The 12,138-nt window shown below is 38.4% G+C and overlaps 1 protein-coding gene across 1 annotated transcript in view; it reads left to right on the top strand.

Annotated features, from left to right (window-relative positions):
- The first annotated feature begins 250 nt into the window (after positions 1-250).
- The window catches only part of TPCN2 (two pore segment channel 2), a 31,965-nt gene continuing 20,077 nt past the window's right edge, over positions 251-12,138 (top strand). Inside the window, exons 1-10 of the mRNA XM_034065815.1 lie at positions 251-386; positions 2,470-2,531; positions 3,767-3,843; positions 4,306-4,483; positions 5,139-5,255; positions 7,083-7,189; positions 8,071-8,143; positions 11,053-11,152; positions 11,450-11,515; positions 11,903-11,967. Of these exons, the coding sequence (XP_033921706.1) occupies positions 287-386; positions 2,470-2,531; positions 3,767-3,843; positions 4,306-4,483; positions 5,139-5,255; positions 7,083-7,189; positions 8,071-8,143; positions 11,053-11,152; positions 11,450-11,515; positions 11,903-11,967 (945 nt within the window). The 5' untranslated portion in view covers positions 251-286. The remainder of the gene's footprint in view (positions 387-2,469; positions 2,532-3,766; positions 3,844-4,305; positions 4,484-5,138; positions 5,256-7,082; positions 7,190-8,070; positions 8,144-11,052; positions 11,153-11,449; positions 11,516-11,902; positions 11,968-12,138) is intronic.

A 12,138-nucleotide genomic window follows, 5' to 3' on the forward strand; every position in this document is an offset into this window, starting at 1 on the left:
GAGGACACCGATTTAGAGCTGCCGTGAGGTAAAAAATCTCCAGTTCCTCATGGCGGATGTGTTTTTCTCACGGTGAACCACGTCCGGGGCCTCCTCTCCTCAGCTCAACAAAACGCACTTTGTACCACAGACTTACTGCCCGCCCTGCCCGACACCGAACAGCGGGGGCCTGGTCGCTGGGCGGGAGGAGTCCTGTTCCCGCCCTCCCCCGGCAGCCGGTCACGTGCGGCGGGCGGTGCGCTCCCATCCCGGCGGTGGCAGGGGCGTAGCGCGGTGAGTGCTGGTGATGGAGGCCGGCACCGAGGCGGAGCCGCTGTTGCCCCCACGGAGCTGGCGAACGGGCCGGGGGCTCTGGAGGGCCGGTGCCCCCACTGCCGCCGAGGACGGTGAGTGCCGCGGGGCGCGCGGTGGCGGCGTGCCTGGGAGCCTGCGGGCTGGGTGGAAGGTGCTGAGGGAGCCGGCGCCTGAGGCGGGCGGCGCCGCTGCTATTGCCCTTCCTTCGGAGCTTGCCCTCCGCGAGGAACGGGCCGGGTGCCGGAGGAGAGCCCCGCGGGGTGTCGGGTCTCGGCGTGGGGCTCCCAGCGGTTTCGTCTGGGACTGTGCTGAGGGACCAGCCACGGCAGCCCCGGTTGGCTGATCTCAGGTGCAAGCCTTGTGCCGATTCGGCCTCACAGTGATTATTGTTCTTACCTATGTTTCACTTCATAAGGTTTGTTTTTTTGGTTGTTGTTTGTTTAAAGTTTCTGACAAGTTTTTTCTCTAACTCCGTAAATGTTAGAAGTTTGATTTCTCAGTTACTTCAGGAAAGCATAGTTCGGACACCTCAGCTTCTCTGTTTTCAGGGTATCGTGTCACTGAAGTAAACCTTTTTTTGTTGTCTGCTTGTTTGGTGTCAAAACTGATGCGGAGTCTCGGGTAGATCCTGCATACCCAAGCCGAGCAGTACTTCATTCATCACTGTGACTAAGTGTCACTTGCTGTGGCTAAGAGTTGCAAGATAAATTGGATGTTCTTGATAGTAAGCCTAGAGAATGTCTGGGATATATTTTTTTTGCTTTGTTTTGGTTGGTTTTTACTTTTTAATGACATTTTTTCAAGTCAGCGTTTCTTGGTAATTTCCCTGTTTTGTGTTAAGGACAGCTGCTTACCTCCTGCCCTTTCAGAATTGTTGGGATCAATGCCAGGCTTTCTGTGTGCTCCCAGAACCTAAAAGTTTTGCTGTTCTTGCTATTCCTTTAACTACTACTGTTTGTTTAAACAACTATTTTTCATCTCACTGGTGTGTCATGTCTCGGAAAAGATAGGGTCTTCACTGCATGAGCCTAGCTTGTCTCCTGTTTATGCTCAGTCTTTCTTGCACTGTGATTCATATCGGAATTGGTACAAAACTGTGTTGTTGCTCATGCTCTGATAAATGGTGACATTTAAAAACTGCAGTCTTTGTGGAAAACGGATGCCGCTGAATCATGTGGAAGATAAAATCATCTGGGATGCAGGGCAGTAGTGTTTCTGGTGTTGCTTAGTGTCTGGAGAACATTCAGCTGGCATTGGGACTGATTCTATCTCATTGTATCCTGTCTGTGATTGCTGTCTCCTGGGAGAAGATGGTATAAAGTGCTCTTTGGGACTCTTCCCCTCTGTGGGAAGGTTACAGTAGCACCTATTTTCATATCTCTATCTCTCTCAGCTTGCTTTCTTCCCACTCCTTCACCCCTTTTTTCTTTTTCCTTCACATTTGTCTCTTTTGTTGGCTTCAGTAACAGTTACTCAAAGGTCCTTCAAGTGAACACTAATTATTGTCCTTTATTCGCCATACAGGCTTCCTAGTTATGGGCTTTGAAACATTGCACAGTAATTAACTTGGTGATAATTTTTTTCACTTTGTGTGCTTTCACTCCTTTACGTGTCTTGATCTGTTTGATACATTAATAATAATTCTCAGGACAAATTGAAAGAGGACTTAATTTTATTCTCAACTGACTGGAGATTTGTAATGGGTTTGGAGAGAATGAGATCAGCGTAAACCTCAGTACCTTTATTAAACAGGAGTAAAAATGCCCAGAATACTACTGTCTTGATTTTTCCAGCTTCAGTTTGCTGTATGCTTTGTTAAGGAATATTTTGGTTGAAGCTCTGTTACAACACCTGTTACATGGGACTTGTCTCTGTATAGAAATATTGCAGTCTTGTGACAGCTATTTAACTACTTGTGTAATTTAGTTACCTAAGTTGCTTGAGCTAAATGTGAGACCCTTTTCACAAAACACAGAAACATGCATGATGATGATTATTTATTTTAATTAATGCAGGGTGCTACTGTTGAAGCACAGTGTCAGGTGCTGTGTCTCTACTTTTTGCACAGTGTCCTTTGTCATGAGAGCCATGGTTGTGAGCTTCTGTTAACTAATGAGCAAGCTGTAGGCTTTATCCAAACTCCCAAATAATTCTTACTTCTTTTTAACTTTTCAGGTACTGGTGATAATGACCTTCATATAAACCAAGCTGTAGTATTCATTGAAGATGCAATACAGGTAAATATAACTTGTTTGCTGGCTATTATGCTTCCCATGCTGCATACTTGTCACACATTCTGCTAGTTTTTGAATCTGTCTGTTCAGGCAACCAACATTTCACGTCCTCTCAATGTACAAAACAGAATCAGAATTCCAGATTCCTGTGGTATGCAAATTTCAGTGAACTTTTGCCTGAGGGAAACATGTTTGTCCACATAATAAAATAGACAGTGTCTTCTCTTCAAGGTTGTCCAAAAGAGATGCTGTTTTGTGGGATGTTTTTTTGTTTTGGTTTGTTTGGTTTTTGTTTGGGTAGGTTTTGGGATTTTTTTTTTTTTTTTATTTTTTTTGAGAGTGCCTGGCTGTACTGTTAGGACAAACTGAGAAAACTCTGGAATTTACTTCCAAATCTGATTACTTGCTAAGAGGCGATTGGGTTTAAGGCTAGCTTCAGGCACTAAGCTTGAACTCTTTGGCTTCAGCTGAGCTTAGTGTCTTTGGAAGTCTCTGTTTTCTCTCTGTGTCTCTTTTTTTGGCCTTTACTGCAGATTCCTAGATGCTGTTATTTCCCAGTTACTAGTTGCAGGCAGTGGGAACACTGGAGTGCAGTTCTTGAGTTCTCTTGCTACTTTTGGTTGGGAGATTTCTGGGGATCAGATATATTTAAAGTGTGTGACACCTTTCTATAAGTGGGTATTAGCAGAGGCAGGGTAACAGTGGTCAAGGAGCAGTCACAGAGGAGGAACCCATTCTGAAGAATCACAGGTACTTTCTTGAACTTAAAGCACATTTTATTGAAAGATATAGATTGGGGTCTATAATATTCAGAATTATTTTGCATTCTATGGCTTTTCGGAAAAGAAAGACAAAGGAAAAAAGATCCATGAATGGAATGAATGCTAGAAAGGTGAATTAAATAGGTGGACTGTTTTGGTGAGTACCTAGACTAGACACTGAATTATTAGAGATGCTGTTATTTGTACTGATGATAATGGCTCTTTCAGATGACTGCCACACAGTTTGGTTATCTGAGCATACAACGTTATCACAGTCCATGCATGTAGAGTACCGCTATTGTAATTGCTGACTGATACTTTAATAACTTATGCAATCATTTATCTTATTGTGAAACTGGAATTATCTCAAGACTTGATATTTGTTGATTAGAGTTTAGTTTATTTCGGTAACCTTATATTTGTCTTTGGTTCTGACTAAATATAATATCTGAATTGTTCCTTTTGCTTTTCTTTCAGTATCGATCTATAAATCACCGTGTGGACTCCAAATCCCTGTGGCTTTATCGATGGTATTACTCAAGAACTTGCCAGTGGTAAGTTTTTTTGCGTTTTGCGTTTTTTTTCAGGAGTAAATCTTAATAAAAAAATATTCCTCATCTTTCATTGTTGATAAATAATTAGATAACTGTGCTTTTATCTTTATAAGAATTTACAGTAAGAATCAAGTGGATTGACTATATGTGAACATGATAGAAGTGGAAAGCAACAAATTATATTAAAGTGTGATTATGTAGATGGCTCTTTCAAACAGGGCTGGTGCATGAACTGTTGGCATGATTTACAGCACTGTGTGTTAGAATTTTCCAATTATCTTTTTCTATTTGGTGGTCAGCAGTTACATTATTCTAAGTAAGTGTGGCATTGTTGCCAAACCCATTGGTGTTAAATGTGATATTATAAAGCTTAGTTTACTTCTAAGAAAATTGCTTTACTGTAAGCATTTTGTTTTTGTTTTGCCTCATTCTGGGGGTGGTGTTTCATCTCTACCTGAATAGGTTTTTGAGTTTAACCATCACTATAATCCTGGCTTTGGCTTTCATTGAAAACCCTTCTTCGCTTACTGTCACATCGGATGTACGATACCGCCTTCCTGCGTGGAATCCTCCGTGTGGCCTAACGGAAAGCATTGAGCTCCTTTGCTTTCTTGTATTCACAGTTGATGTATCTGTGAAGGTGAGCATCACACTCATGTGGTGTTGAATGAAATGCCAGACATACTGGGCAGATCAGTAGGTGTAGGCAATGTGGCTTTTCTCCATTTTAGAAGTGTTATCCTAATCTTGGATTTGTATGATGAGGTTGCTTTGCTTTATTAAAGCCTTACTTTTAGCAGAAATTAGAAAATCCGTATTTTCTAAATTTTAAAAATTGCATTTTGTTTTAAATGTAAGAAATATGTGTGGAAAAACTGAAATTTTGCTGGTAATACAGTGATTTTGGCTTAACTGCTTTTATTAGGTTATAAAAATTGATCTGTATACTAATCAAGTATGTCCTAGCTCATTTAAACTTAATAAAAAGTCAGAAACAGAACCTTTATTTGGATACTTATTTCTGGAAAATCTATTTTATGCTTATGAAATGGACATTTTATTTACCTTCAGGGGATTCCTCTTGCATGGCCACAGAACCTCTCATTTCTACTGATCTTTATTTAGTTCTTGTAGAAAATATCTCTGATCAGTGTATTTTGGTTTGCATTTTGGGGACTTCTTTATGAGCACTGACATAAAACTTCAAATACTTGGAAAACAATTAGTGCTTACTTTTTAGGGTATTGGAATTTATTATTAAAGTAAGTTGCCTTTTTTGTTTTTTCTCTTCCCAGAGTTACTTAATTGGATGGGCAGAATTTTGGAAAAATAAATGGCTAATGGCATATATACTGACTTTAGTTATTTCCCTTGCTGATTGGATAGTTTCGCTGAGTTTTTTTTGCACAGAGGTAAGAAGTGCTTTCTGCAGAAACAAGCAGCAGCTTCGTTGTGGAGAATGGCAGAGGAGAGCAACCTGCAAACTGATGGTGGTTTATTGGAGTATTAAAGGAGGAGGGCAAGATGGCTCATTTTTGGGTTTTGATAGCTGGAAAGTACATTGACCCATAGAAAATGTTTGGTGTTATGTAGCTTCTCAAGGGATTCTGTTTGATTCTTAATAGAAGATGTGAGTTCTTTTCTAAAATAAAGCTTTGCTGCTATAATCTGTCAACAATCAGAATATAGAGAGAATCTCTGGTTGCATAGCACTGATTTTATTGTACAGTTGGAGAATTATATTCTTAACTTAATTCAATGGCAGAGTCTATGTAGTGACATATAAGTAAAAGGTAATTGTACAGTTTAACAACTGTTTCCTAAGATGAGCTTGTGTTGTGTTCAAAATAGTTGTGTCCTGAGAGGAATGTCAGTTTTGTAAAGCTGTTCTTCAAGTGCCCTCTTTTATGGAATAATGCAATCTCCCAATTGGTGGTCTTTGCTATGACATAAATCTGCATAAAATTAGTTGTTCACTTACAGTCATAATAAAGAAAATACTAATATGGTAAAAATGCTGGGAAGTGAGGCAGGAATCCTAATTTTTGCTGCTTGACTAAGTTCTTGTGTCAAAGCCACTATCTGTTGCCTTCAGGTAACTTTCAAACCTATTTCAAATAATTGTCTGTATTAGCCAGGGTTAGGTTGGATGTAGTTGCTACTATTAGTAACTCAATGTGTAGCTGTGCATACTTCAATGGCCATAGTTGACCACTGGACATTGCTGACAAGGTTGTGATGTAGTATCAAAGAGATGATCTTAAAATGCTGAAAGAATATGTCAGTTAAGCTTGTAAGTATCTAAGTATAAGAAGAATGCATATGTCCTTTTCATATTCAAGCCAAATAAATACAATGCAGCTGAAAGAGGTTAATTACAACATGGGGAATGTGATTTGGAAAGAAATGGTTGTAAAATCTTTAGGTATCGTAGTGAACAAGTTGTTTGACCAGGAGCCTTCCATACAAAGCAGTGGTAGAAGGAGCAGTTTAACTGCTGCAACGCATGAACAGGGGAATACCAAAGAAGAAAGTGACTCTTTTTTTTCTTTGCTGTTACTGGGAAGGCTGATGCTGAATGCAGGATGCTGAAATACTTGAAGTAGCCAATAAGTTGGTGAAATACTTGAAGTAGCTGATAAGTTACAAAAGTAACTTGAAGGTTGGCAAATGTCTTGAATGCAAGAATCAAACAGCTTAATTGCTTTAGTGCATGTTAAGGAAGATAAAGGCAATCACCTGTTTGAGTCTTGCCAGAGAGAGAAATTGCTGAGTAGTAAGTAGGCCCTTTAATTGTAAAAAGGTGCAAAAAAAAAAAGTCTGAAAATTGTTATCAAGCACTTATTTTAGAATGGAAATCTATTTTTATTGAAAGGAGCTTGCCATTCAATTCTTGAAGTGGACCTTGTTAGAAGATCTGAAAATGCCCTCTCTTGAGCTGCTTATGTCTACTGAGCAGTAAAGTTAGTTTATGATTAGTGGCCTGATGAGGCTATTGAAATGTCACTGTGCTTTTTTAAAGCAGTCTTACTCTTTTAATGAGGCACCCATTGATAGAAAATCTTTTGTGAGTTTTGTGATCACAGTGTGACAGTTTGAGCTTCTGAGCACAGCCTTTTTACGTTAAACTTCTGACTTTGTTGATATGTATATCAGTGGTTTTCAACAGATTTATATTAAAAAGGTTTGTGGTGCTAGTCTTAATGGGAACTCAGTATCTGATCTGCTGGCTTTTGCAGAGTGTGAGAATAAGAAGAATTCTTCGGCCTTTCTTTCTGCTTCAGAATTCTTCTATGATGAAGAAAACATTAAAAAGTATCAACAGCACGTTGCCTGAAATGGGGAGGTAGGTAACAGTGTAGAAGACATTCTTTCACAACAAGCATGTAGTAACCCTCAGAATTCTGGGTAGACCTGTAGGTAGCTTCCTTCTTGACTGCCCAGTTAAGTGGCTGCTGAGATAAGTAGCGGTGGATGGAGGGTGTGTTAACTCTTTGATTCCTTTAGTATGTAAAATTTCTCCAGAATGCATGTGATGTGACTGTATATGACAGATAAGATTTTTTTATGCCAGTTGAGTGGGTTTTCTAAAAATCTGCATATGTTACATACAGCCCTTTTGTAAAGGGAGAACTGAGGCATCATCTGGGCAAAGGTCCATGCTGTGTTTCTCTAAGAAGGCCTCTTGGATGTATGGGTAGACAGACATGTCTTCCAGTTATGAGTACCAGACAAGAAGATCTCTTTCTTTACACTTTCAAAGTGCTTTAATTAATCTTTTTAATTTCTAAATTGTTTTAGCAACAGATGTATTCTTAACTGAGACAGCATGATGTTTTTTGAAAGAGATCTCTTCCTGTGACATGGGTCATGTATGTGTATGGCTTATAAGACTTGCTGTCCATGCCTATTACTTTTTAACTAACAAGTCCAGGAGAATCAAAGGTGTATGCAAGCCAGGTTATATTTTGGTTGGAGTATGTAAGTGTAGTCCTAATCTTGAGAAACAAATCTCATTGACCTCACAACTGTCTAAGCTCATGCTGAGGAGTCCTGATCAAGTATGATTCTTACTTTGAATCAAAACTCAGGTCATCTTCTGTTATCTCCATATAGCTTCCTAAAATTGGTTTTCTCTGTACAGTGTCCTTTTGCAATTTTAGCAAAGGATATTAAGAATAAAATCAAGTTGACATTAATGCATATGATATGTTTTCTTTCCAACAGTGTTGTTCTTCTTCTAGCTGTTCATTTGTCTCTCTTTGCCATGTTTGCCATGCTGCTGTTTGCTCGAACAAAGGTAACCAATGATATTTATGCTTTAGTACATCTCAGTGTAGGTTTTTTGTCCTTTACTCGCTTAGTTGCTGCATGTCTAGTTTTATAATCAAACTAGTGAAACCTGTTTTCCCTGCAAAGGTCATGTTACTTGTCAAACTTAGATGAGTTTAAAGTCCATTTGGAGGGATTTAAGGTGTGCATTGTATTCACGTAGAGTGTTGTTTCTGTAAGTGTGCATTAGAAGGCCCCTCAAAATAGTGTTAGAATCTCTGGGTTTTAGTGAAGAATTTATTTTCCATGTTGTGCTTTGCTTCTGAAGTGATAATGCTCCTTCTTACTCCATGAGTGAAAGATTTCACCTTTGCTGTAGGTTGTTGCATATTATTTTATTAGTCTAGCTCTGCTGCTCAGGGTGAAATCAGATGGTTCCATGCTAAAATGTGGTTGACATCTTTATGGTCCTGCATTTTATTGGTATCGATGGGTAAGAAATTGGAAGTCTATTTATACAAGAGGCTTCCTTGTACAATTCTCCATTTTAATCCTTTGGGTTACTTTCGCTGCTTTTGTTGAAGACTTCTATGCTGTGCTGTGTCCAGAGCTCTTAATCTTGTCACTTTTTTTTATATTAGCACTCATTTCTCTTATCTAGCTTTTTGCTAAGCTTAATTTCTTCTGTGTTTTCTTTTATCATCCAATACTGCTACCCCTGGCCATCCCTTGGTAGGTTTTCTGATCTCTCTGTGTTTTTTGTTTGCTTACTTTTTTTCCCCCCTCTTTCTGCTTCCAGAAAGCAAACTTGAAATTTTGTGGTTAAAATCACTTTTGTGTCCAAGTGTTCCTGGTATGTTGCCTCTCTCCTAATCTTCCTCTGTGTTAATATGTCATGCAGATCTTTTTTTGTGCTTACTTTTTTAAGGCCTTCCAATAAATATGTTCTTCTGAGCACAGAGATTAGTCACACGTTTCTCTCAGTAATATTAGTTCTCTCTTAACCTCAGTTTTGCATCTTCATTCTAGCTGCAGTTTGCACTTGAGTCTGCCTCTAGTTTCCCTTGTGATAGGCAAATTCCTTGAATTTCCATGTTAAAGAAGTTCTGAATTTAAAGCACAGCTCTATTTTCCCCCCTTTGTTTAGTTGCTAACTGGATTTTTGTTTTATCTTTGTATGTTGCACCTAATATCAGTTATGAGCATTCGCAGCAGATGAGAATATGACTTGTACACCTGAAACAGTCAATTTTGTGTACATCTGGGTGAACAATAACAAATTAGAGGACAGTCTCTTTACATTTTTGAATTGCTAGTCTAATACCATTACAAACTAATAGTACCTAACAAGGCAAAACACTGAAAACAAGTTCTGAAAATTTAGTGGTAAAATTCATGCCTATAGATTTTGCATTGTCTTCTGTATGTCCTCTAGAGGTACATTTTTTGTCACTGCAGCAGATTCAAAGGCTGTTTGTTCTGTGCTGCATGATTAATGTTTGTATTGTTTGCACTCTGCATCTTTTTTTAGCTGTCTCTGCTTGAATTTGGGGTGAAAAAATAAATATGTGAATGATCCAAGATCAGCCTCCCTGTGGGTTTTTGATGAAAATTATAGTACCATCTGAGCTTCAGCAGATCAGCTGATGCTACCACTGAGCCACCGAATAAGTTTGATGACCATAGTCACCAAAGTATTTGGAAATAATTTTTGAGTGCTATAGCACTGCTTCTCCCCTGCTCCATGAAGGAGTTCAAGTGCTATGTGATGTTTTTTTCTGATAGTGTACATAGCATTTTGAATCTTTAGCCTCCTGAAGACAGAACAGTTCCCTGTTTTCTAGCTGCCCAACAGCTCCTGAAATGCGCACTAATTCTAGTTATAACATACTGTTTTTTATTGTGTAATCTTACTTGTGTAAATATTTATTTAATCTAAAATAAAATGAAGATTATCCTTGCACTCTTTCTTGTAAGTACACATTCAAATATGTTATTGAAGAGAGTCCTAAAACTTGTCTGGCTGTGTTCTTTGTAGATCTTGCTTTAATTAAACAAAAACCCTTGAGTATGTAAGGGCATAACTGAAGAAAGAGAAAAACCTTTGTTCCGAGTAGTGGTAGTAACATTTGTGCAAGTAACTAATGCAGAGGATGTTAAGTTTCGTATTTGGAAGTCAAAGGTGAAGCGAGAGACACATTTCTCCCTCAGCGAGTGTGCTAGTAGGGCTGTAGGTGTTTGAGAGCTGCTTCTAATATAAAGGCAAGATTCCTTTGTAGCATGGTACTTGTTGAGGCAGCTCTTACCAGGGAAGCTGTTTTGTTTCTGTTCTTCAGTATAGACAAGATTTATTTTAATATTGTCTTCAAACTGTATTATACTTCTGGACAAATCCTGGAGTGTAGTCCTGGAGTATACATTTCAGGGTTGACTAGGTTTCTATCTATAGCATGCTGTAGGGCAGCTCCTACTCTATGCTAATTTTATAATGTAAGGTGAGACTGAATTCGTATGTGATTATTTTTTTTAATTACATTTTTAAAATCATGATTAGGGAGTCCTTGTATCTCCAATACACTAATATCTCTTGCGGGCTAAGAGGTGATGCATTTTATATCGGGTGGCTTCAGATTTCTATATTGTAACGTTACTGTCCTTCCTGTGTCCGAGGTGCTAGCTAGACATAGTTTCTATTTTGAGCTTTCTGTGTCTGTCTTAGCTTGCTGTTCTTCCTTATGTTAATGGCTGTTAATAAGTGAAGTGATTGCACTGTATTCCTAATGTTGTCCTAATTTTCATGCTTTTCTTGTGCTTTTTTCATGGGGTAGTTGTGACTGTGTTTCTGAAGACATTGATTGATATATTTAAAATTTCTTTTCCCCTCCTTGATAAGACAATCTGAGTGATTTTTTGGTGTTCCTCCATCTCTTTGACTAGGATGGCCAACAGGATAAGGAGTGGGTGGGATATTTCCGGAATTTGCCAGATTCACTGACATCGCTGCTGGTCCTGCTGACTACTGCAAATAATCCTGATGGTGAGCAGTCTTTCAGAAGTAACTTTTGTATCTCTTTTCAAATAATAATAGAATAAGGTTATCTTCAGACTACTATAACCATTCTTTCAGCTGATAGTTCTTAGCACAGCTAGAGGAAGGTTATGTAGACATATTTCATGTCTTTAGTAACTTGTTTCTTGCCTTTCTTTTGGTGTAATTATATATGCATCTCTAAAGTGGAGCTATATAAGAGCTTCTACCAATTGCCAAAAATTGGTAGAGATACCTAGCTTTTTATCTTTAAATGTGAAATAATTTTTTTTGTTAATTCTACAGTGATGATTCCTGCATATTCTAAGAATCGAGCATATTCAATCTTCTTCATACTTTTCACTGTATTAGGTAAGCTACCTCTTGCCCTCAGTCGTTTAAATGTACTTTAACTTTGACACTTGTGCATGCCAGCTACAGTGTTTTCTAGGAAAGTTTAATCATAAAATTCTCCCCCACCCTTTTTTTTGTGTATGTGTGTGTAGTGTCTCCAGTTACTGCATAGTGGCTTGTAAGATAACTTTCATGGAAGGTACTTTGGTTTAGGTTTTTGTCAGCAGCAGGTGATAGGGGAATGGATATATCACAGCATATTCAGACATGAAAAACATTTTGGAAACCAAACAGAAGAAAACTAATCCTTTTAAATTTTACATCTGACTTACTATATACGTATCTGTTTGTCAAAGAAGTTTCAGTGTGTTTTTATGATTGTTATTGGCTCTTTTTCTCCAATAGGCAACTTATTTTTAATGAACTTGCTTACAGCAATAATATACAACCAGTTTCGAGGTTACCTTCTGGTGAGTAAAGTATTCCTAATTTCTGTGTTTTACCATATCCTTTAAACTGTGAAGCTCTGAGTATTAAAAGTTTCAACTGTGTTTTAAAGCAATATGCCCATCCTGGTTGTAGATACAGTTTTAAGATACTAAAGATTCTTTGATGTAGACACTTCTTCCCTTATATACTGC

The sequence above is a fragment of the Melopsittacus undulatus genome, chromosome 8 (assembly GCF_012275295.1).
Source record: "Melopsittacus undulatus isolate bMelUnd1 chromosome 8, bMelUnd1.mat.Z, whole genome shotgun sequence".
Classification (NCBI taxonomy): domain Eukaryota; kingdom Metazoa; phylum Chordata; class Aves; order Psittaciformes; family Psittaculidae; genus Melopsittacus; species Melopsittacus undulatus.